The sequence below is a fragment of the Pan paniscus genome, chromosome 22 (genome assembly GCF_029289425.2).
Source record: "Pan paniscus chromosome 22, NHGRI_mPanPan1-v2.0_pri, whole genome shotgun sequence".
Taxonomy (NCBI): Eukaryota; Metazoa; Chordata; class Mammalia; order Primates; family Hominidae; genus Pan; species Pan paniscus.
In genome coordinates, this window is record NC_073271.2 from 27290073 (window position 1) to 27315792 (window position 25720).

The 25720-nt window shown below is 43.2% G+C and overlaps 1 protein-coding gene across 2 annotated transcripts in view; it reads right to left on the minus strand.

Annotated features, from left to right (window-relative positions):
* The window catches only part of TIAM1 (TIAM Rac1 associated GEF 1), a 441710-nt gene that overhangs the window by 56406 nt on the left and 359584 nt on the right, over positions 1-25720 (minus strand). For both annotated transcript variants that reach the window (XM_063601293.1, XM_003813220.4), the window contains 3 exons: positions 20376-20457; positions 12162-12248; positions 7610-7834 (listed from right to left, as the gene is read on the minus strand). In XM_063601293.1, the coding sequence (XP_063457363.1) occupies positions 7610-7834; positions 12162-12248; positions 20376-20457 (394 nt within the window). The remainder of the gene's footprint in view (positions 1-7609; positions 7835-12161; positions 12249-20375; positions 20458-25720) is intronic.

Here is a 25720-nt window from a genome sequence, read left to right on the forward strand (position 1 = left end):
GGATTACAGGCACCTGCCACCACTCCCAGCTAATTTTGTGTACTTTTAGTAGAGACAGGGTTTCACTGTGTTGGCCAGGCTGGTCTTGAACTCCTGACTTCTGGTGATCCACCCTCAGCCTCCCAACATGCTGGGATTACAGGTGTGAGCCATCGTGCCCAGCCTGTTACTTTCTTTTTTAGAGATAGGGTCTTGCTTGTCTCACAGGCTGTGTGTGTAGTGGTATGATCAAGGATCTCTGCAGCCTCAACCTTCTGTGCTCAAGTGATCCTCCTGCTTCAGCTGCCTGAGTAGCTGGGACTACCGGTGCACACCACCACGCCTGGCTAATTTTTAAATTTTTAGTAGAGACAAGGTCTCACTATGTTGCCCAAGCTGGTCTCAAACTCCTGAGCTCAAGTAATCCTCCCGCCTCAGCCTCCCAAAGTGGTGGGATTACAGGTGTGAGCCACAACGAACGCCTGGCCTCTGGCACTTTTATTGTAATCCTGTGGGCTACTCATTGAGGTAAACCAAGGCACCTGCTTCGCCCCAACTGGTCAAGTGGAATTCTAGGGACAATCATAGCACAGCGGTATGAACCACAAAAATAAAGTGAACGTGAACCCAAAGAGAGAGATAAACAGGCGTTTGAAACTTTGGAAAGACACTAATGGTGTCACGTGAACTATGATTCTTATAATTTGCATAAAAGCTGAGGTTTTGCATAATTACTGTTACATAATTCCATTTATTTTTTCTTGGCTTTCTCCTTGACGTAAAAAGGAAAAACAAGGCCATAAATGGGGATTTGTGTTGGAATTCTCTCAATAAATGCTTTATAAAACTTTTTTTTTGAGACGGAGTCTCCCTCTGTCGCCCAGGCTGGAGTGCAACGGTACGATCTTGGCTCACAGCAACCTCTGCCTCCCAGGTTCAAGAGAGTCTCCTGCCTCAGCCTCCCAAGCAGCTGGGATTACAGGCGCCCGCCACCACGCCCAGCTAATTTTTGTATGTTTAGTAGAGACGGGGTTCCACCATGTCGGTCAGGCTGGTCTGGAACTCCTGACCTTAGGTGATCCACCTGCCTCGGCCTCCCAAAGTGCTGGGATGACAGGTGTGAGCCACTGCGCCCGGCCTATAAAACTTTTTTTTAAGAACTGTTTTACATCTAGATTTGCTTTGCTTTCCTATATTGATGTTCCCTGCAACATTTCCCTAAAAGGGTGATAGAGCTATACCTTTTAATAAATTAGGCCAGTAGTTCTCAACTGGGTAAGATTTGGCTGCCCAGTGGCCTTTTGGCAATGTCTGAAGATATGTTTGATGGGTACAACTTGGGGAGGTGGCGTACTATTGTCTTGTAGTGGTTTGCAGGGGTACTGCTAAACATCAACACACAGGACAGCTCCCCACAGCAAAGCATTACCTAGCCCAGATTGTTAATATTGCTAGATAAGATCAGTATTCAAAATTAATCACACAAGAACACAAGAGAGACTTTTTTGAAACCTCATACAAATACAGTTCTGCAACTTCCTATTCTAGCTTCCCCTTCACTGCTAAGATCTTTTTATAAAAACAGCCACTGAAGGAACTATCTTTTTGTCCTAGACATCCTTCCCTTTTTTTCCTACCAATACGTATGAAAACAAATGCTTAAAAAAAAAACCAAAACAGATGAAAGTAGCTCCAGTAAGACTGCAACCAGAACTCAGGGATGGCAAACAGCCAAGGATAGGAAACTGAGTCTTACAGAGAACACTCAGCATAGACACTCCTTATGCAGATCCTGGCTTTCTAAGCCAACGTGGCAACCCATTCAGCAGGCTTCCCTCGTAAACCAAGGAACGGGAGGATGGAGAATGTACTGCAGGACCACCTAACAAATTTTCATTACAAAAAAATCTCAATGAAGCAGATCACAAAATGTGATCAAGAAACTATAGAAGGTTTGCATGTCACCGTAAAATTCCAATTATCTTATGATTCCACCAAGACAAGAAAAAGGACAGGGAGCAGTAACCAGGAAGAGTTGGTGACCTAAGGCAGTGGCTCCCAACCAGGGCTGGACATTAGAAGCAACCACCGGAACAAATGCAGACCCAGACCCCATCCCACACTAGGTGACTCAAGAGCTCTGAAAAAGGGCCCAGGAACCTCAGCATTCTAGACTACAGCATTCAGGTCTTTCTACTCGAGAAAGGAAAATATGAACAAGCTGTAATTCACAAACTTAGTTATCAGGTAATTCACCTCTTGCAGACTGAGGTGGCGTAGAAGGCAGGGAGAATACTGAAAAAGAGCAATCTCTGGTCATAGGCCAGGGAATCCTCATGTCCCCCATAAGACAATGGCTTCAGGTACAAAACATTTATTGAGCGCTTACTGGGTAATATTCTAAATGCTTTACTTTTATGCCTCATTTGGTCCTCACAACAGCCCAGTGAGATGACAGTGTGGCATTATCCCCATTTTACAGGTGAGGACACTGAGGCACAGAGGGATTAAGCATGACCAGGTCAAGGTCATGAAGCTGATGAACATAGAAATGGACTGATTTCTGGCCAGGCATGGTGGCTCATGCCTATAATCCCTGCACTTTCGGAGGGTGAGGCAGGTGGATCACCTGAGGCCAGGAGTTCGAGACCAGCCTGGCCAACATGGTGAAACCCTGTCTCTACTAAAAATACAAAATTTAGCCGGGCGTGGTGGCGGATGCCTGTAATCCTGGCTATTTGGGATGCTGAGGCAGGAGAATCACTTGAACCTGGGAGGCAGAGGTTGCAGTGAGCCGAGATCCTGCCACTGCACTCCAGGCTGGGCGACAGAGTGAGACTCTGTCCCCCCCACCAATGACTGAGTTCCAAAGAAATGGACTAAGTTCCAAATAACTTGGTTCCAGGCCCTAATCTTCGCCACTAGGCTGTGATGCTTCTACATAGAAGAAACAAACCTCTCTATGAGAAAGCAGTTCAGAAATAATCCAACTTTGAAAGCTAATCCCATACTCACTCAGGGTCCTTAAGGGAGGACCTGGCCAAGTCTGACCACTTGAGTTTGTGAGACGGCGGAGCTCTGCAGGACAAGCCTCCAGCAGCCAAGTAGCAGCCAGCACTCACGTGGACCCCAGGGTCCCTGAGACCCAGCAAGGCTCTCTGTCGAGGACACCAATCATCCACCTTAACTTACTCCCATCAAACCTCAAACCTGCCACTCAGGATGTTTCCTATTTTTGTTACTTCTAAATTTAGACTAAGGCTGTAGTCCATCCTGCCCATTGTACAAAATTTTCTCGGTTGTTTTCTATTTTAACTGCAGCGGTCTGCTGATACTGCTTTCTCTCTGCCCCATCACAGAGCAATCTTTCAGTTATTTTATCCTGTTTATTTGCCTCCACTTTTATCTTCCACTGTTAAGTGGGGACTAGGAAGCAGAAGCAATTAGAAGGCAGATAGGCAGAGACCCAGGTGGGGAAGTGAAATGCCTTCTCCCCACCAGCAGGTCCAATTGGGCTGCTACTTGACCAAGTATTCAGGAATTCTTTTTTTTTTTTTTTTTTGAGACGGAGTCTCGCTATCGCCCAGGCTGGAGTGCAGTGGTGCGATCTCGGCTCACTGCAGGCTCTGCCCCCGGGGTTCACGCCATTCTCCTGCCTCAGTCTGCCGAGTAGCTGGGACTACAGGCACCCACCACCTTGCCCAGCTGATTTTTTGTATTTTTAGTAGAGACGGGGTTTCACCATGTTAGCCAGGATGGTCTCGATCTCCTGACCTCGTGATCTGCCTGCCTCGGCCTCCCAAAGTGCTGGGATTACAGGCGTGAGCCACTGCGCCCGGCCAGGAATTCTTCTGAAATTTACTAATTTTGAAGCCAGTTTAGAAACTTTACCAAAAACAAAAACAACAAAACAATACAGTGGCTTTACTTCCATGCTTTATTCCTGAGTCAGTCTGATTACCTAACTTGACAAAGCAGACTCTGTTCTGAAGGATTTTTCTTTTTTGATGGAGTTTCGCTCTTGTTGCCCAGACTGGAGTGCAATGGCACAATCTTGGCTTACCGCAACCTCTGCCTCCTGGATTCAAGCGATTCTGCCGCCTCAGCCTCCCTAGTAGCTGGGATTACAGGCATATGCCACCATGCCTGGCTAATTTTGTATTTTTAGTAGAGACGGGGTTTCTCCATGTTGGTCAGGCTGGTCTCGAACTCCCGACCTCAGGTGATCCGCCCACCCTGGCCTCCCAAAGTGCTGGGATTACAGGCGTGAGCCACCACACCCAGCCTGAAGGATTTTTGATGATTGTAAAACTACAAAATTTTAAGAGATAAAGCAATGTGGCCGCACACAGTGGCTCATTCCTGTAATCCCAGGTCTTTGGGAGGCCGAGGCGGGCAGATCACCCGATTTCGGGAGTTCGAGACCAGCCTAACCAACATGGTGAAACCCCATCTCTACTAAAAACACAAAAATTAGCCAGGCGAGGTGGCAGGTGCCTGGAATCCCAGCTACTCAAGAGGCTGAGGCAGGAGAATCGCTTGAACCCAGGAGGCGGAGGTTGCAGTGAGCCAAGATGGCGCCATTGCACTCCAGCCTGGGCAACAAGACCGCAACTTCGTTTCAAAAAAAAAAGATAAAGCAATGAAAAAACGAAAAACTACACTAAAACATAAACTGGAGGACAAAATTTGAGTCATAGTTATTATCAAACTTTCAGCTCCATGCCTGGCACATAGTAAATACTTAAAAAATATCAGCTCCGAGTTATGGCCGCTTAATTGAAAAAAAAAAAAACCTTCCAAAGATGATCCCAAAATTGCAGTTAAATGTGTTTTAAAATAATGGCAGGGTCCATGGATTTAGCGCACAGTCTCCAAAGGTGAGCGGTCTGAAGGAGGTAACGTGATCAGTTGTAAAGTCCAGTTGTTTAGTTTAAAACTCCACCACACAAAAGACCAGACAGCAACTGTATACACAGAAATACTCAGATATTTATAAAACAGATATATATAAAATGCATTTAAAAAATCTTTTAAATGAATTTCAAGATTTATTCAATGCATTTTAAACTCTATTAAATGTATTTTAATAGATTTTTAAGCAAACACATGTACACGTACATATACATACACAGATTTTTTTTTTTTTTGAGACGGAATCTTGCTCTGTCGCCCAGGCTGAAGGGCAGTGGTGCGATCTCAGCTCACCGCAACCTCTGCCTCCCGGGTTCAAGCGATTCTTTTGCCTCAGCCTCCCGAGTAGCTGGGATTACAGGCGCCTGCCACCACGGATGGCTAATTTTTGTATTTTTAATAGAGGTGGTGTTTCACCATGTTGGCCAGGCTGGTCTCAAATTCCTGACCTGAGGTGATCCGCCTGCCTTGGCCTCCCAAAGTGCTAGGATTACAGGTGTGAGCCACTGCGCCCGGTAGACTTTTTTTAAAAAAGAAGAAAGAAATAGACCAAAACATTAACAGTGTCTATCCTTAAAAAAACAAATTGTGAGCAATCTCAGTCATACTTTACATCGGGGACAGCGAATTTTATGTGTAAAGGGCCATAGAGTAAATACTTTTGGCTTTGCAGACCCTAAGTCCTTGTCATAACTACTCAACTCTGCCATTACAGAAGGAAAACAGCCAGAGACAAGGTGTAAATGAATGGCATGACTGTGTTCCAATAAAACTTTATTTACAAAAACAGGCGGTGGGCTGCTTTTAGCCTATGGATTATAGTTTAACAACCTCTTTTCTTTTTTCTTTTTTTTTTTGTATCTGTAACCCAGAAGAAGGGCTCAGACAGAAGAAAAAAATCCAAAGAAAGTTGAGTACACACTGTTGCTTATAGCACATATGTGCAAGCTTATAAAATCCTTTAAATAATCTAATCTAACATAATATGTCTCATTCAAAGTCCAGAAACAACTGTATCTGTGAACCGTTTTGTGGGATCGAGCCTGCCATCTTGTGGTCACATGAAATAACAGCCTTTATGGTCTTCATTCTCCTTTATTAAGGGTACACAACTCACTGGAGCCACTTTTCAAAAATTTGATTGGGATGTGGGGACCACAATAACATAATGAGTCAAGGAAGTCAATTGTAACTGAGAGCAATCAATTTTCTGAAGCTTCAACTTGTTAAAATCTTCCAAGGAGCCAATGAACAAAAGAATGAGGGGTCCAACTTCCTTAGCAAGCCAAGCTTCAGAAAATGATTTGAAAAACAACAATAGCAGGGCAAGAATATCCAAGTACCCAAGAGCCTTCCATTTCAGATTTTGAACAGAACGCTCCTTTTGTATCCCAAGCTTTGAAAAGAGAAAATAATGACAAAACCCCAACTTACTAAATCAACCCAAACCCGAGAACCCGGTCATGGTGAAATAAATGATAGTAATCTATGCTGTTCATCTGTTCCATCATTCACTCACTCTCTTGCTGAACAAGACAGGGCCACCCATGTAGCGAACCACATGTAAAGAGCCGGGAAGACAAAAATGAGGAATATAAACCCAGTCTCAGGAAACACATTTAGGCGAAAAGAGAGACACAAGCAAGTAAGAATCGCATGATCTAATGAGGGCCCATATGGAAGTTAAATTTGCAGGGTTGTGGGGGCCCAGAGGAGAGAGCTAACTCTATGGGGTCCCAGGAAGACTTCGAAAGGCAGGTGGCACTCACGCTGCTTCTAGTAAAATGAGCACAGGTTGACAGAAGGAGGGGGAGAGGAAGGAAGGGCAGGGCAGGGGGGTCACTGAAGCGCTCGGGTTCAGTCTTTAGGTTGAAAAAGTCCAAAAGACAAACAGAGCTCTGCACACATTTCCACTCTAGGCCTCTCAGCATCTCAACTCACGTCCTTCTCTCAGACAGCAGGAAAGCAGGGCTGAGTGGTGGTTTGGAAGATGACGATAGAGAAGGCAGGAACAGAGGTAGGACTTAGTCTCAGCATCTTATGTGATTCCCAGCACTTGCTCTTCTTCTTTTTTTTTTTTTTTTTTTTTTTTTTTTTAAGAGACAGGCCTCTGTCTCCCAGGCTGGAATGCAGCAGTGCAATCACAGCTCACTGCAGCCTCAAACTCCTGGGCTCAAGCGATCCTCCTGACTCAGCCTCCCAAGTAGCTGAAACTACAGGTGCTCCACTATGCCCAGCTCATTTTTTTTTTTTTTTTTTTGGAGAGATAGAGTCTCGTTATGTTGCCCAGGCTGGTCCCAAACTCCTGACCTCAAGGTATCCTCCTGCTTCCACCTCCCAAGTGCTGGGATTATAGGTGCGAGCCACCACACGTGGCCCAATTCCCAACACTTCTGTGCCTCTGTATCTCTATCCACAGCAAAGTCTTCTAAATATTCACCTTTCCCCAAAATGAGAAACAGCAGAAGCATTATAAAGCTGCCCATGGGTGACAGGTGGATTTGTAGCAAAACAGTTCTATGAGAAAATAAAGTTCCCTGCGCCTTTGAAATTTCAACAGGAAATGCAGGGCCAGTCATCAGCCCATCTTGTGCACACATTTTATACCACCTGCCAGACAGAGGCACTCACTGAAACATACAAGCCGCGTGATAAACTCCCCAGGTTGTGGCACAACGGAGTTCAGACTCGCCCCCAGCACCCTGCACAGCCATACCTGGGTTGCTGGTGAGAAAGGCGAGGGGGCTCTCGCCAAGGTCGGCAGGGCCGTCCACTCGGTGGGGCGGGCTTTCCAGCAGCTCCACTCCTTCCTCCAGCTCGGGGTAGGTCCTCACCAGGAGGCCCAGCGAGGGCTGTGAGAGGAAATCTTTGAGCATAGAAGAGTTCAGGGCGTCAGCAGCACGATTATTGATCTCAAGAATCTCATCTCCCGCTTTCAGGCCTGCCAACGCAAGATGGAAAATTTTTAATTTCACACACATAATCAGAACACAACAGCTTAGGAGCTCTGCTATAAAGGGCACACCTGCTGTGGGTCTCACAGCCCCAGGTGCTGCTGCAGACAGGCTGCGGTGCTCCGGAGTGATCCTCAGGAGAGGACAGGGGCCTCAGGTTCTGAAGGTTCTAGATTTGCAAGTTACAACATGCCTAGCCGGTCCTTCATACATCAAGCAAACAAACTTACTCCTTCATTAATCTGTGTGTTCCAAGCATCTGCAAATTTCTCACAAATGCTAATTAATTCCGGTTATCTTCCTACACTTTTGGGGCGGGGCGAGCGGGGAATGGCAGTGCTCTCTGATGACTGCCATCACTGTGTTTTGTACATGTTCATGCCTCAGTGCACACTTAAGTCACAGCCAGCTAATATCTATTGATTATTTCCAAGGAACCAAAATGCAGGGCGTTCACTCTGGCTATGAGGACAGAAGTAAGAATGTCTCATTCCAAATACACTTAGAGATGACAGTTTCAAGAACCCAATGCAATCATTTTGTCCTTTTTTGTTTTGTTTTCAAACTACATCTGAACCTTGGGATGAATCTCTTTTGGTAGATCCCCAAAGGATCTGCTAGGGGAATTGCCAAAGTTTGGGACCCAAGGGAACCACCATGAACAAGCCCAACCTAGAAGAACAGGAAGTTGAGACACCAAGGTGCAGTTCAAACTGGCACTGGAAGAACATTCCAGCAGCCTGAGAAATGGAGAGGTTGGGAAGAACATGAAAGAAAATAAAATAATCCTTTCAGCTAGGGAGAGAAAAGGAGCCCAATTGCTAATTTTATACACCAATATGGAAAAACCAACTTGAAAAAGGGAGTGAGCGAAGGGCAGGCAAAGATAAATTGCAGGAACGAGAAGCCTCCCAGGCCCTCGGGCATCCCACTCAGATTCTGCAGAAAATGACCCTACAAAGAAGTTCTCGCTTCCCAGCTTCACAGAGTCACACGCCCTGGACATCCTTATTCAGGTTTCTAAAATATCTGAAATCAGTTTTTTTGTTTTTTTTTTTGAGACGGAGTCTCACTCTGTTGCCCAGGCTGAAGTGCAGTGGTGCGATCTTGGCTCACTGCAACCTCTGCCTCCCAGGTTCAAGCGATTCTCCTGCCTCAGCCTCCCAAGTAGCTGGGATTACAGGCACTCACCACCACGCCCAGCTATTTTTTGTATTTTCAGTAGGGACGGGGTTTCACCATGTTGGCCAGGCTGGTCTGCTGACCTCAGATGATCCAAATTTTTTTAAATTTTTATTTATTTATTTTTTCTGAGACGAAGTCTCACTCTGTTGCCCAGGCTGAAGTGCAGTGGCACGATCTTGGCTCACTGCAACATCTGTCTCCCGGGTTCTCCCATCCTTCTGAGTAGGTGGGACTACAGTCATGTGCTACCATGCCTGGCTAATTTTTGTTTTGTTTTGTTTTTGAGACGGAGTTTTGCTCTTGTTGTCCAGGCTTGAGTTCAATGGCGCGATCTCAGTTCACTGCAACCTCCGCCTCCCCGGTTCGAGTGATTCTCCTGCCTCAGCCTCCCATGTAGCTAGGATTATAGGTGCGCACCACCATGCCCAGCTAATTTTTGTATTTTTAGTACAGACAGGGTTTCACCATGTTAGCCAGGCTGGTCTGGAACTCCTCACCTCAGGTGATCCGCCCACCTTGGCCTCCCAAAGTGCTGGGATTACAGGTGTGAGCCACCGTGCCCGGCCAATTCACAGCTAAATTTAACATAAAATACCTCCAATATCTTTCTAGACATGCCAGGTATTGGGATCGTGTTTGTGGACCAGGAGGACAGAATGGACATCACTCTTGCATCTGTTGAGAACAGAGCAAGGGGGTTAGTACGGATGACCGTTCATCTTCATTTAACACCAGGGCTCTCAGATTCAAAGAACTAAAACAGGATGTGACTGAAACCAGAGCGGTAGATTCCCCACCCCCGTGCCACGCAAACCGGCACACTCATTGTGATGAAAGAGATAAAAATCAGTCTTTGGGCTTGAAGGGGAAGAAATCCTGTCATCTCTGCTCTTAGCTGAGATACAGCTCAGTGACTGGGTCAAACTCTGGCCCCAGGCTGCCTATGGCCTAGAAAGTATAGAAGGAAAAAGAAGGAAAATGCTCCTCTGTGACAGTCAGCAGCAGATAAATTATCCTGACTTTATTTCTCACTCGTCACACCTTTGCCTTTCCATGCATAGCCAAGTCCGCGGTTGTGCTTTTCCAGTGTTTACAGGACAGGTCAATATAACCTGCACATGTAGCTTTGCAAGCCATGAACTACCCAGAACTCAGCTGAACCAGGACAAAAAAGGCAGTGGCGAAGATCAGCACTCAATTTCCCTTCTCTGCTCCATTCAGCAGTAGTTAACACAACAGATGCAAGGTAAGTACATCTAAGCACAGTTGATCTGGATGTGTTGATCTCTGACGTTCAATACGTATTATTTTGCCACTTCTTGGATGAAACTACAAATCCCATAGCAAGAAGAAAGAAACAATCCAGCCCTACCTACCTGTCCCATTTATTTACAGCGAGTATAGTGGGTCGAATAGAGTCCCTGTCCACCTAGAATGTCAGAATGCAACCTTCTTTGGAAATAGGGATAGATATATATCACAGATGAAATTGTAATAATATAATCATTGTAATTATATAATAATTACACATCATAATTATATATAATTATGCTATATAATTATATATAATTATGTTATATAATTATATATAATTATATTAACGATTATTATATAATGTATTAATATATTCTATATTTATATATTATATGCTTATATATTTATATATAATATGCTAATATATTATATGCCATTATATATTATATATTAATATAATATATTATATATCATATAGCTATATATTATATTAATATATTATATATCATTATATAATAATTATATTATAATAATTACAATATCATCATTATAATTATATAATAATTACACATAATTATATACTATTACACACGAAAGTTACAATGAACTCACAATGATTTAGTGTAGGTCCTAAATCCAATGACTGATGTTCTTATAAGAAAGCCATGTTAATGACACAGAGAGACACACAGGGCAGAAGCCATGTGACTTCAGGCAGAGATTGGAGTGATACAGCCATAAGCCACAGAATGCCAAGTGTTGCTTTCACACCAGAAACCAGAAGGAGGCATGAAGCCATTCTTCCCTCAGAGGCTTCAGAGAAATCAATCTTGCCAATACCTTAATTTCAGACTTCTGGCCTCCTAAACGGTGAGAGGATAAATTTCTGTTATTTTAAGCCCCCCAGTGTGTAACAGTTTATTACAGTAGCTCTAAGAAATTAGCACTGTGAGCAAATCATCTAGGTTGCAAAGACTTTCCAGGGGTAGAAAAAGGATGGAGAGTTGGGGTTCCCCAAGTAGCCCAAATGCATTATGGGCCATTTAAGGGCTAAAATGAAACAGGCAGGATGTAGCAGGGAAGCGCTCTCTAAGGAAGGGGAGGGAGGCTGGATCTCAAATCCCTAGGTTCTCAACTTTCGCAGATTCTTCTATGAACGGAAGCAACAGAACAACTGGTTTGAAAGAGCTCTGCAGGCTCAGGCAATAGCCAATGTCAGCTGTGACCAGTGTGGACCAAAGTACAGAGGTGTCTTCCCCCACGCCCTGCTCCAGGAAGAACCCCCCCAGGATCCCCACACCATCCTAGAAGATGGAGAAGGACGACCACATGATTAGAATGGAATTTCCCACCAGCCCCAGGGTAATGGGCTCAATCAGTTTAAAATCCAAAAATGAGTGACTTGAGAGGCTGAGACAGGAGGATCGCTTGAGCCCAGGAGCTCAAGAACAGCCGGGGCAACACAGCAAGACCCCTGACTCTGAAAAACAAATAAGTAAATAAATTAGTCAGGTGTGGTGGCATGCACCTGTACTCCCCTAGTGACCTGGGGGGCTGAGGTGAGAGGGTGGCTTGAGCCCAGGATTTCGATGCTACAGTGACCTATGATTGTGCCACTGGACTCCAGCCTGGGTGATAGAGCAAAACCTTGTCTCTAAAAATTAAAAAAAGAAAAAAAAAGTTCAACAATATGACCTTTCTGGTACACTTAAGTTAATGGAATAAAATGCATATTCCCTGGAAGGGTTTTCAATGAGAAAATGTTCAAATACTTTCCACAAATGAATCCTTTGGGCATATCTTTCTCCTTCAAAAACTTGAGAAGCCCCAAAGGGCATTTAAGACAGACAGACCAGCCCTCCTTCACTGACTTACCTTTCTTGGAAGCTAAACCGGTTTCCTTCACACTATTCACGTACAGCCTTCGAATACCATCTTCTTCCACAGAAGAAAGTGAAAACCCTGTGAAACACAAAAAGACAGAATGGCAGGGCTCACACCTTCTGAATGTTTAGCAAACAACAGGAAGTGCCTGCTGTGAACTAGGTATGTTTCATGTTTGTCATTATAGTTTGGACTGATTGTTTTTTCTTGTTTTACATAGCAGAAAAGTGTATTTTTAGATCACTCTGGAAGTCACTACTTGTAAAAATAAAGATTACTACGTACGTCTATCTTCATATTACCTACTAATCAACTCAAAGGGAAGCAAATTATTTTGTTTAATCTTGCTTCCTGGTAAACGCCATCATTTTTTCTTTTCCATACTCTCCTCCAAAGCAGAAAACAAAAGATTAGCTTATCTCAAAGTCCCCAGACATTTTTCATCAAATCTATGTCCTAGAATATGTTAACAACTGTACTGTTGGAGGGTGTGTGTTCATCCATATGTATGACTATATGGACACTGCTTTAATACAATTCTGCAAACAGGAGCAAGATGCAACTCACATTACGAATCTGTAATGTGAATTACACATTACAGAAACTGTACCTGATTTCACACTCTAGCAGTATCTGATCATAAGATTATCTTATACTTCTCTGGGCTCCCAGAGCTCAAAGCCAACTTGCTAATTAACCCTGGGCTCTGCTACATACTTCAGAGAGGAAAGCAGAGTGAGGCCGAGGTATTCTACGTGGCTTGAGGATCCTAGGTACTCAAAACTCTATGGTTACAAGTCCTGGTCACTCCTGTTTCCAGACCGCCTCATGTAAAACTCTTTCCTAATCAATTACTTTGAATGTCCACAGTGAATACCTACTTTGCTAAGGGAAAGAAATACCTTTGCAGATATTTCTAAAAAGGGCAAGGGGAACACATGTCATTGTATATATCTGCAATAATTTCAGCTCTGGGGAAAAAATCATCCCATAATATAGATACCCATCGTAATGCTGAGGGGAGAGCAGTGGTTGAAAAAAAAACAAGCAGGCAAATAGCAAAACAGAATTTTGTAAGATTGGGTTCCAGGGAGTCATTGAGCCTTTTTAGGCCATGTCATGATGAACACATGGTTTTTTGTTTAGTTTACAGGACCAGGAAATGGATACCCTCACATAGGCAAAAAGGCTAATTGCCATCGCCCTCTCAAGTACCGTAACACCCTCAGATAGGAAACGGCAGAGGGCCACCCGTGAGGACTTTCCAAAGTCTTCATTTCATTCTCTTATTTTAAATTCTCTTCTTTCAGCAACTTCTAACTTTCAGATTAAGTGTCAAGAAGCCCTGCTGAAATCAAAATATTTTTACACAAGAACCATTTAGGTTACATTAGCCTTAACACAGGTGTATTTATCTGCATTTTAGTGGAAATTTAAAAAAAAATCTATTAGGCGAGATAGAATCAAGGGCTACGTCATAGGAAAGAATGAATAGGATTCATCTAAATATTGGAATTTCCTTTTTGAAATGCCATCATTCTACTACATTCTGAGACCAATTTTTTTGTTTGTTTGTTTGTTATTAAAGAGACAGGGTCTTGCTCTGTCCCCCAGGCTGGAATGCAGTGGTGTGATCATAGCTCATTGTAGCTTCAAACTCCTGGATTCAGACAATTCCCTACGTCATCTACCAGAAGACCTGGGACTACATGTGAGTGCTACCATGCTTGACTGATTTTTTAAATTTTTTTGTAGAGATGGGGTCTTACTATGTTGCCCAGGCTGGTCTCAAACTCCTGGCCTCATGCGATCCTCCCACCTCAGCCTCTCACAGTGTTGGGATTACAGGTGTGCACTACTGAGCCTGGCCCCAGTTTTTTTTCTATTAAAAAATTAGCACCCCTGTGGGGTACCAGGAAACACCTTTGCTTAACTGGAAGATGGCAGGAGAGGCAACATGGTGATAGCCTGCTGCAAGTCACCTGAAGCCAAGTAGATGGAGACATGGAGACACCTCAGGTATGATTTGCTCCATTCCCTCTTTTTTTTTTTTTTTTTTTTTGAGATGGAGTCTCATTCTGTTGTCTAGGCTGGAGTGCAGTGGTGCGATCTCAGCTCACTACAACCTCTGCCTCCCAGGTTAAAGCGATTCTCCTACCTCAGCCTCTCTAGTAGCTGGGATTACAGGCACACACCACCACACTAAGCTAATTTTTCTAATTTTGGTAGAGATGGGGTTCCGTCATGCTGGCCAGACTGGTCTCAAACTCCTGACTTCAAGTGATCCACCTGCCTCGGCTTCCCAAAGTGCTGGGATTACAGGTGTGAGCCACCACAGCCAGCCATTCCCTCTTTTCTTGGTCCTCTTTTTGTATAATCAAAAGGTTAAATAGAGGAGACTTCCAGTCTGAGGACTGCAACTGATTATGTAATTTGTACCAGACAACTGGGTAAAAAGACTAGGTCTGAGAAACAGATCAGACATCTCTAATTAGTGGGGAAATCTCTATGATAGGAAAGAGGATGGAAGAAACGATAATGGGCATAAGTTCCTTCTTTGAAGATCACCCAAATGAAAGCCAAAAATTTACAAAAGTGAATAGCACATTAGCTCTGTACTGGAATTCATACTGGACACCAGTTTAGGGGTCAAACAGGAGCCCCTTTCACTGTTCCAGGAAGGCAGCCCTCCCCACACCTTGCCTTGCAACAAACATGTGAGCGGCTTCCATTTAAAGATGCCAATACTTTGCACACTGGGGGAAAACCTTATAACCATCTTCTATATGAACAAATATAAAGAAAATTATGAAATATCCTACAGCTGGATTATGTGGAGCTGAATGAAGAACATAATGATTTTAACAGTTAATCAGCAAAGTCAGATCTATTTCTTTTAAATAGGACAGCAATGTTCTAACTCTCAGCAGACAACTCTAATATCGTCCAAAATGATTGCCAACAGGGGGCAGAGGGAAATTATTCAATATCAATCGATGTATCCACCAACTGGAGGGCTGTTAGCTTCAAACACAGGAAGGGATCATGAGTGGCAACTGGAATAATGATCAGGAGAATGAAGGAAGTGCTTAAAACTAAGTGATGAAACTAAGGTCGGGCGTGGTGGCTCATGCCTATAATCCCAGCACTCTTGGAAGGCTGAGGCAGGAGGAAAGCATGAGCCCAGGAGTTCGAGACCAGCCCTGGCAACACAGTGAGACCCTGTCTCTACAAAATTGTTTTTAAAAAATTAGCTGGGCGTGGTGGCACGTGCCTTGTAGTCCCAGCTACTTGGGAGGCTGAGGTGGGAAGGATGGCTTGAGTCTAGGAGGTTGAGGCTGCAGGGAGTCATGATCCCACCACTGCATTCCAGCCTGGGCGACAGAGTAAGACCCTGTCTCAAAAAAGAAACTGAGAACAAACTCATGAGATGAACCACCAAAGGATTCCTCACCCTAGAAAAACCATAACATGATAAACAATAGAGAATTACTCAAAACTAGAGTCCAGGATACAATGAAAATTCAGATAACAAGCATAGGCACCTATAACATGAGGAGAACACACGACTAAAAAATATAATAGTACTAGAAGTACCCAGAGAAAAGGAACATTAAGTTGCTGAAATGACGCATCCTTCTACTTCAAGGCAGCCGAGGGTCTCATGCTTAGTCTAAGTATCATGTAACTGGATATGTGAACTAATTTCAACAGTAAGGTGTGGGAGTGAGCTGAGGGCTGAGATGGAGAGAGAGGCAAGAGAGAGAAATTAAGTAAATGTTCCCACTTTAAGTGTGTTCAGTCAGTTGGATTATTAAATTATATTCTCCTCCCTAAAGTGTTCTAAAATAGAAAGCAGCATATGATCTGTATTGTGAGGTGTTTCTGTGTTTGTGCCGGTAGCTTTTACTTGTACCGAACTCAGTATCTAACCGGAAGCCACTTACCTAGGTGTTAATATTAGATACAGATGGGCTGAATTTCAACTCTGTGGTAGCTTTTAATCCAGAGGCAATCAGATCTCTGAGGACTGGGGGAATGTTTCACCTATTCAATCAATACGCTGCTGGAACATCAAATGCCAAAACCAACCCGAGCACGGAGAAGAAATGATTTAACTGAGCTTATTAGCCATGAGTGGCAGGCTTTTCTTTTCTTTTTTTTTCTTTGAGACAGAGTCTCACTCTGTCACCAGGCGGGAGTGCAGTGGCACAATCTCAGCTCACTGCAACCTCTGCCTCCCGGGTTCAAGTGATTCTCCTGCCTCCCGAGTACCTGGGACTACAGGTGCGTGCCACCACGCCCATCTAATTTTTTTATCTTTAGTAGAGATGGGGTTTCACCATGTTGGCCAGGATGGTCTCAATCTCTTGACCTCATGATCTGCCCACCTCGGCCTCCCAAAATGCTGGGATTACAGGTGTGAGCCTCTGTGTCCAGCCTGTGGCAGGGCTTTTCAAAGTGAAGTGCAGGAACAGGTGCCAACTGTTTGCTAATGGCAGTAATGTAAGGACAGAAATCAAGACTACATTGAGAACCTCTTGTAGCTTTGACATTGCCACAACCTCCAAGCATGGGATTTTGTATTTCACAAAAGCAGCGGTGGTCACAAAAGAGTGGAAATTAAAACAAAACAAAATACCTGCTTCTTTACATCGGATGAGTTGGGAAGCACTGTTTGTAATACTCTCAAGACTGATGCCTGGTGCCCTGTCATACCCTCCTCAGGGGGTAAAAGTAAATGGGTTCTGTGAGTAATTCAGTGACTTTAATAAAAAGTATTAAAATGTATACAAACGATAGCAGTTTCATGCCCAGTTCCAATTTCTGAGTCCCTGAATCACTCAATCTTAGAAGCAGAGTCCAAGAGCTTTGAAATTCAGCCTTCTGAACTTGATCTTTGCTAGTTTATCCTTACTCAACAAAAATTAAGTAAACTGAAGAGAAAAAGAATAATCATTATGGAGCATCTAATTTTGGAGGATCCAGGCACTTCACTGCTACCAATTACAGCTCTAATTACTGAGGTCGGCTTTTTGCTGCATAATAAGCCGCTCATAAACATTTATTCCTTGCCATGAGAAACATTCTCCTGGCTTTATTATGTCTTTAGTTTTAAGGTCAAGAAATAAACAGCATAAAGTTATAACGCAAGTGGCCAGGGTTCAAAACTGGGTTCTCTTCATTAGGCCCAAATCCTCTATTGAGTATTCCGAGATGAAGACTGGTGGCCTACAGGGGAAGGTGCAGAAGGAATGTAATATCCCAGTGCTCAGAAAAGAGTTTTAAAGATTTTCAAATGCTAAAAAGCTTAATAACCTGGGCCAGGCGCAGTGGCTCATGCCTGTAATCCCAGCACCTTGGGAGGCCGAGGTGGGTGGATCAGTTGAGGTCAGGAGTTCAAGACCACCCTGGCCAACACGGTGAAACCCGTCTCTTCTAAAAGTACAAAAATTAGCCAGGCATGGTGGCACACGCCTGTAATCCCAGCTACTTGGGAAGCAGGAGAATCACTTGAACCTGGGAGGCAGAGGTTGGAGTGAGCTGAGATCGCGCCACTGCACTTCAGCCTGGGCGACAGAGGGAAACTGTGTCTTAAAAAAAAAAAGAAAGCTTAATAACTTGATTCAGAGAGAAATCTTAAGTGAGCATATGAGGTAGTCTTTATGTCTTTCCACCCGGAACTTTGTTCGCCTTCTACCAAACAGTAGAATCACACTTCAGTGCTCCCTCGTAGGTAGGTATGGCTGTGTGACTTGCTTTGGCCAATGAATTGGGAGTGGGACAACACCTGCTTTCCCATCTCCCCTTCCCCCTCTGCAGAGTGACAAGCACTGTCCCAGGTGGCAGCTGCTCCAGACCTGGGTGTGGAATGAGGACAATGTATGGAGTCCCAGCCAACCCACAAGGGATGCGTGGTGAATGTGAGAAATAAATGTCACTCTTTCGAGCCACCGGGCTTTGGTGGCTGTCTGTTACCTCAGCTAACCTCGCCGCTCCTGACTGATATAGCACAGTATGGATTTTCCTCACTTAATTTACTCAGGCACCAACTATGTTACTATTCAAGCCATACAGTGTAATGCTAAGTAAAGAAGACTGGTCTTAAACATATGGAAAGGAATATATATTTAACTCCGCCAGAATGTAGACAACCGCATAGGAAAGCGTTAACACAGCAGGCATGACTGCTATTCTTCGAAAGGCCCACTTACAAATTTGAACCTTGGCTGGCATCCTGAGAACTTGGATTTTGGGAGGGTTCCCAACACCCTGAGTGGCTCACAGTGCCTAAACTGTGGTACAAACAATGGGATTTATGGTGAACGCCTACTTTCCTCCTGGGAGTCTGGAATTTTGGTGCATGCTAGGCAGAGGGTGCCTAGGGAACCAGCCTCCCCAGAAAAGCCCTGGGCACTGAGTCTCTAACCACCTTCCCTAGGAGGGAGCATTTCTCAGGTGTCCTCACAACTTTGTGCTGGAGGAGTTATCCTCATTCTACGTGACTCCACTGAAACCGGGCTCGCTGAAGCTCACACCTGGTTTCCCCTAGACTTCACTCCATGCGCCTTTTCCCTTTGCTGATTTTGCTTTGTGTTGATACAGGAGTTAAGATGAAATGATTTAGGCAGAGAGCGAGGAGAAGAAAGTCCTCAGTAACATTTTCCTTTTAATGAAAAGCAACCCCCAAATAATTTTTTTTTGTAACAAAAAGCAGCCTGTAAAATCAAGCTGCACACATAGACAAGCAAGCTGGAAGCTTACACCGGTGAATGCCGGCAGTTGTGCCAATCGGGAAAAGCTAGCCGGGACTAAGCATGTTCAAAATGGCGGCTCCATCCTCTCTTCTCTTTGCCAGCCAGGCGTACAGTAAGGAGCAGTGAACATGGCCCCCGCCAGGCAAAGACTCCATTTGCATAATAAAGATTAGGATAGGGCAGCCAGCTTCCATGCGTGCTGTGTAGACCTCACACCTGGTCCAAACAATCTGTGGGCCTTATGTAAATCAGACACCGCCTCCTCAAGCCTGGCTATACAATCCAGTGCATTCCGCCGCTGGCCGGAAGACCCACTCGGGCACCCCTCTCTCTCTGCAGGAGAGAGAGCTATTCTCCTTTCTCTTTTTTTTGCCTATTAAACCTCTACTCCTAAACCCACTTCTTGTGTGTCCGCATCCTCGATTCCCTTGGCATGAGACAACGAACCGTGGGTATTTACCCAAGACAACGAAGCCGCTTCAGTATAATTTGCTATTAAAAAAATCATAGTTGTGAGTATGACCAGAGGCTGAGCTCTGTGGGTCTTCCTAGTGAATCAGCAAACCTAGGGATGGTCTTGGGGACCCCCCTACACACCATCAAAATAGTTCCTTTAACATTATTTGTATGGGAAGGGAGGATAATGTAGGATAATGGCCTATTTTGAGATTTCTCAAAATTTATAGTTTTCGGGAGGGGGTGTAAAAGAATAATTCCTACATTACTAAGGTACATCATAGTATATGTTAAACAAAAATTATGGGAGGCCATTGTTGTGAACTGACTTCCTGCATTATGCCCGAAAGGCCAGATCAAATAAAAATGGAATCACTCATGCTGGATGCCACATAATCAAACAAACTTTCAGGAAGCAAGTAGATCCCCAAACAGACCAGTTTTTCCTGAAAACATGAGATTCCAGTCTACCTGAGTCAACAAAATAAGTAGGTCCCCTCTGCTTTAACCCTTACAAAAAAGTAACCTGAAGTAAGCTAAGTTAAACAATCAGTTTTCTTCTTCCACTGTTCTGTTTCCTTGTCGCCACCTTACAAAAATCACTGTTCTGCCACTGCCCAGAGGGAGCTCTCATTCTGTTTTGTAGAATGGAGGCTATCCCATGCATGAATCACAAATAAAAGCCAGTCAGATTTATAACTAAACTTGTTGTAATTTTATCTTTTGACATATAAAATAAGCTACCCACTTCCTTTTTAGGACAGTAGAATCCCAGTAATTAAAAGTTATGAAATTTAACACCAAAGTCTACATCGTACCCAGAGTAAATACCCCTTTTATTCCCTAGTGTGGCTGCCCTCCACAGAACAGGAGCCAGATATACTATCTGTTTTAGATAGGACTCAAAGGCATTTTGTTGAACTGTAAATAAATGCATGCTTACATAAGAAATACTTTACCTTAAAACACAAACAAAGAAAAATAAACTTACCATAAGTATCAGCAGCTGTATCTGACTTCTCAATGTGGATGCTCTGAGTGACTTTTGGACAGATTTCAATTTCTTTGTACAGCTGAAAGTTACAAAGGGGAATCTAATTAGAATTTCATTATAACTAACTTTTAAAAATGGTCATCATTTCATAAATCTATTTTTTCACAATTGATACTTACGTGAATTTGCACTTCACAATCTTATCATTAAACGAAACTCATTAAAAGTAAAAAGTAAAAGTAAAAACTTCCAGCTGTCATCCTCAAACATAGCCACAGTTTGGTTTCTAAGTAATTCCTCCACATCACTGTCTGTCTATTCCTACCCAATGTCTATCACAGACCTGAAAAATAATGCTAAAGTAATGGAGATCTCTAGTTGTGGGGAGAAAAAGTTTATTAAAATCAAGAAGAGGTTATAAAGATCTTGGTATGGAATTCATGGAAATAAGATAAATCTCTATGCTTCCATTCAAAAAGTTCATCATAGTACAAATAAGTAGAGACAAATGATAGCATTGAAACAGAAAACAAATTACGTAAAGGAGGATATTCTTTTTTTTAGCCACTGAACTGTATCGAAATTAGCTAGAAAACTGAAGTACACAAATTAATCAGCCCTCTAAAAGCCCAAGAAAGGAAATAACTTATGACTAAGTCCTCAAAAGCAATTGCAACAAAAATGAAAATGGAAAAGTGGGACCTAATTAAACTAAAGAGCTTCTGCACAGAAAAAGAAACTGTCAATAAACCGACAATCTACAGTATGGGAGAAAATATTTGCAAACTGTGCATCTGACAAAGGTGTAATATCCAGAAACTATAAGGAACTTAAATCAACAAAAAGTGAATAATCTCATCAAAAAACGGGCAAAAGACATGAACGGCACTTCTCAAGAGAAGACATATATGTGGCCAATAAATATATGAAAAAATGTACACATCGCTAATTATCAGAGAAATGTAAACCAAAACCACATTGAGATACCATCTCACACCAATCAGAATGGCTATTACTAAAAAGTCAAAAAACAACAAATGCTGGTGAGGCTGCAGAGAGAAGGGAATGCTTTTCTTTTCTTTCTTTTCTTTTCTTTTTTTTTTGACACGGAGTGTTGCTCTGTTGCCCAGGCTGGAGTGCAGTGGCGCGATCTCGGCTTACTGCAACCTCCATCTCCCAGGTTCAAGCAATTCTCCTGCCTCAGCCTCCTGAGTAGCTGGGATTACAGGCGTTTGCTACCACATCTGGCTAATTTTTTTATTTTTTTATTTTTTTATTTTTAGTGGAGATGGGGTTTCGCCATGTTGGCCAGGCTGGTCTCGAACTCTGACCTCAAATGATCCGCCCACCTCAGCCTCCCAAAGTGCAGGAATTACAGGCATGAGCCACCATGCCCGGCTGAGAAGGAAACACTTATACACTGTTGTTGGGAATGTAAATTAGTTCAGCCACTGTGGAAAGCAGTTTGGAGACTTCTCAAAGAACTTAGAACTACCACTTGATGCAGCAATCCCATTACTTGGTATATATCCAAAAGAAAATAAATCATTCTACCAAAAAGACATGTGCACTGTATGTTCATTGCAGCACTATTCACAATAGCAAAGATGTGAATCAATCTATATGCCCATCCAGGGTGGATTGGATAAAGAAAATGTGGTACACATATACCACAGAATACTATGTAGCCATGAAAAAGAACAAAATCATGTTCTTTACAGCAACATGGATGCAGCTGGAAGCCATTATCCTACGTGAATTAACACAGGAACAGAAAACCAAATACCTTCTCACTTACAACTAGGGGCTAAACAATGAGTACTCATGGACATGAAAATGGCAACAATAGATACTGGGGACTACCAGAGGGGGAAGGCAGGAGGAGGACAAGGGTTGTGAGACTAACTGCTGGGCACTAGGCTTACTACCTAGGTGACAGGATCAACAGTACCCTAAACCTCAGCATCATGCGATATACTCAGGTAACAAACCTGCACATGTGCCCCTTGAATCTAAAATAAGAGTTAAAATTATTAAAAAATTTTTTTAAACAAAAAAGGCTGGAAAAAGAGCTTTGTACAAAGTCAAGATAAGAATGATGCAGAGTTCACACATCATAAATGTTGTTTAAATTAATCGATATTTCATTTTCTTTTTTCTTTTTTTTTTTTGAGACGGAGTCTCGCTCTGTCGCCCAGGCTGGAGTGCAGCGGTGCGATCTCGGCTCACTGCAAGTTCCGCCTCCCAGGTTCACGCCATTCTCCTGCCTCAGCCTACCGAGTAGCTGGGACTACAGGCGCCTGGCTTTTTTTTTTTTTTTTTTTTTTTTTTGTATTTTTAGTAGAGACAGGGTTTCACCATGGTCTCGATCTCCTGACCTCATGATCTGCCCGCCTCAGCCTCCCAAAGTGCTGGGATTACAGGCGTGAGCCACCGCGCCCAGCCGGATATTTCATTTTCATATGTCAAGATCTATCATCAAGACAATAACTTACGGAGTTCTGACCATGTGTCATGCCTCTCACACTAACTCCATGAGACAAGCGTGATGTCCATTTTACAAATAAAGGCAAGAGCCTAAAGAGAAAGTACTTTCCTAAATTCAGAAGACCAGTTCATACACAGCTGGGATTATGAACCCAGGTCTCACTGGCTCTAGAGCCGTGTTCTTTCCACTACACTATGATGCCTCCCAGATCAGCCTTCACTGGAACACAGGGTATGAACGCAAAGGGAACCTACCCTCTTAGGTCAGTCAAAGGTTCCAATTCAAAATTTGTAATAAAAACTCACAAACAAATAGATGTGTCAAATGCTCATATAGATTTTTTAAATTATTACTCTATCTTAAAATGAAAACCAATTTTGAGCCAAGGTCAATAACAAAAAACGTGGCCGTTAGCACTAAAGAGAAGTCTTGATGATTATCTAAACTTGCCCGTATCCCTGACCACACAGCCATTCGTCCAGAAACGATTTTATTCAGGCAGGTAGAAAAGAGTGGCCAGTTTCTTCTCTTTATTTGCTTGGGGCATTTGAGAGGTCAGCATAATACTTGTGACTCAGGAGCCTGAGAAAGCATTTGCTATAATAGAATGCCAAGGAGTGTGGGGGATAGGAACGTGGACAGGACAGCTTGGATCCTTTTAAACACCTCAATTTAATGCAATTTCCACCAAATGCAACGTGTCAAGGGCATGACTGAATGTGGTTTCAGTGTTATACTTTAGAAATGTTTCATACTGATACATTTACAAATGAGAAGAAATCAGTTATACTACTTTTTCATTCAGAAAATAGCCACCAAAACTCTAAATACTAAATTCAATAAGGTTTACAATGTATAACCTAACACCACAAAATACTCAAGGAAACGTTATCAACTACGTTCACTTCAACTTATCAGGAGCCTTACTTTTATTTTTTAAAACTTTAAGAGCCAAACCTTTCCTCCAGGTGGCAGTATATAACTGTTTGTTTTAATCATTTCCACAGGATCTAGTGGGACTAGAGATTTGTGCATAATCTTTCCTATATTTTCATAATACTACTTCCTAGTTTTCTTTGAAATTAGTGTGAATATCACTGTGTCTTTTGCTGGTCTCAGACAACAGCTCAGTATCATAAGACAGGCCCGCTGGCCACAACATCCTTAGGCTGGTTGGACTAAAGCCAGGCTTAGTGAACAAAACTAAAACTATATTTCAAGAAGCGTTTGTACTTTAAAATATATTTTCAATGCAACCACAATATCTGGAACTAGAAATCTCGAAATTCAGTAGTTTTATACATAAATGCACTTAATGATGAAATAGCTCACATCTTCCCTTTCTTTTATTAAATCGATAATGTTGCAACTTTCCCTGTTTTCAAAAACTGGATGAGAAGATCACCAGATTTTAAGAAAAAAATTGCTTACCTAGGGCTCTTGAGTTCTCACAAAATCAGGATCATTTCTTTCTCTGTCTCCTTTGGGTGGCTTGGTCTGAGCCACCGTCACGCTCTTGCCTGACGATGACTCTCTACAGCCTTCTATGGGCCCTGGCTGCTCATCCTCTCATGCCCTATGGGCCCACTCATCTGCCATAGTGAGCCTTTCAAAGCCGACAATGCCCTTTCTCTCTGGGGTTTCCTACGGCACTTAGGCTCTACATGGCCTATCCTTTTTCCCTCCCCCCCACCATCTCCTGCATCCCCTCTTTCGTGCCCTCTCCGCCAATCCTCCTCAAACACCAGGTAAGCCACCTCCACCATGGCCACCCTCCCCCTGCCCAGGCCTTAGCCAGCTTTGTTCTCTCAGCCTAGAACATTTTTTTTTTTTTTGAGACAGAATCTGGCTTTGCCACCCAGGCTGGAGTGCAGTGGCACAATATTGGCTCCCTGTAACCTCCGCCTCCTGGGTTCAAGCAATTCTCCGGCCTCAGCTTCCTGAATAGCTGGAACCATAAGCGTGTGCCACCATGCCTGGTTAATTTTTGTATTTTTAGTAGAGATGGAGTTTCAGCATGTTGGCCAAGCTGGTCTCGAACTCCTGACCTCAGGGGATCCACCTGCTCAGCCTCCCAAAGTGCTGGGATTACAGGCGTGAGCCACCGTGCCTGGCCAGCCTAGAACACTTGTCTGCAAAATACCTCTATGATTCCACTCCCTCTCTTCACTCACTCACCCTGTTCGAACATCACATTAAAAAAAAACACACACACAAAATAAATAAAATAAAATAGCAACAAGACCCACTGCAGATGTGCCATCTCCCTCTCTCTACTTGCCCCAACTTCTTGTCTCTCCAGGCTGTGAACATTCCCTGACATATTACACATTCACATGTATTTTTACTTGTTTCTGCAAACTTGAATACAGGTTCCACCAGGAGCAGAATTGTTTTGGTGTATCCCCAGTGCCTAGAACAGCTAGAATAGTGCCAGGCATACAAATGCTAAATAAATATTTGCTAGATGATAGCTGGTGTGGTGGTGGGCAACTCTATTCCCAGCTACTTGGGAGGCTGAGGCAGGAGAATTGCTTGAACCAAGGAGGCAGAGGTTGCAGTGAGCTGAGACTGTCCCACTGGACTCCAGCCTGGGCGACAGAATGAGACTCTATTTCAAAAAAATAAAAAATAATTAAAAAAATATTTGCTGGATGAGTGAATAAATAAATTGATCAGTGTTTCTGTAAACTTTATTTCTACCTGTCACTTTATAAAAAAACACATTTAGTGTGGGTTTTTGAAAAGAGCTTCCATAGACTACAATCATGTATATGATCATTCTGTGGACCGGACCCAACAAACAAGTCATCGTGAAAAAGTGGCCAAACAGGTATTACTTCTATTAGAAACA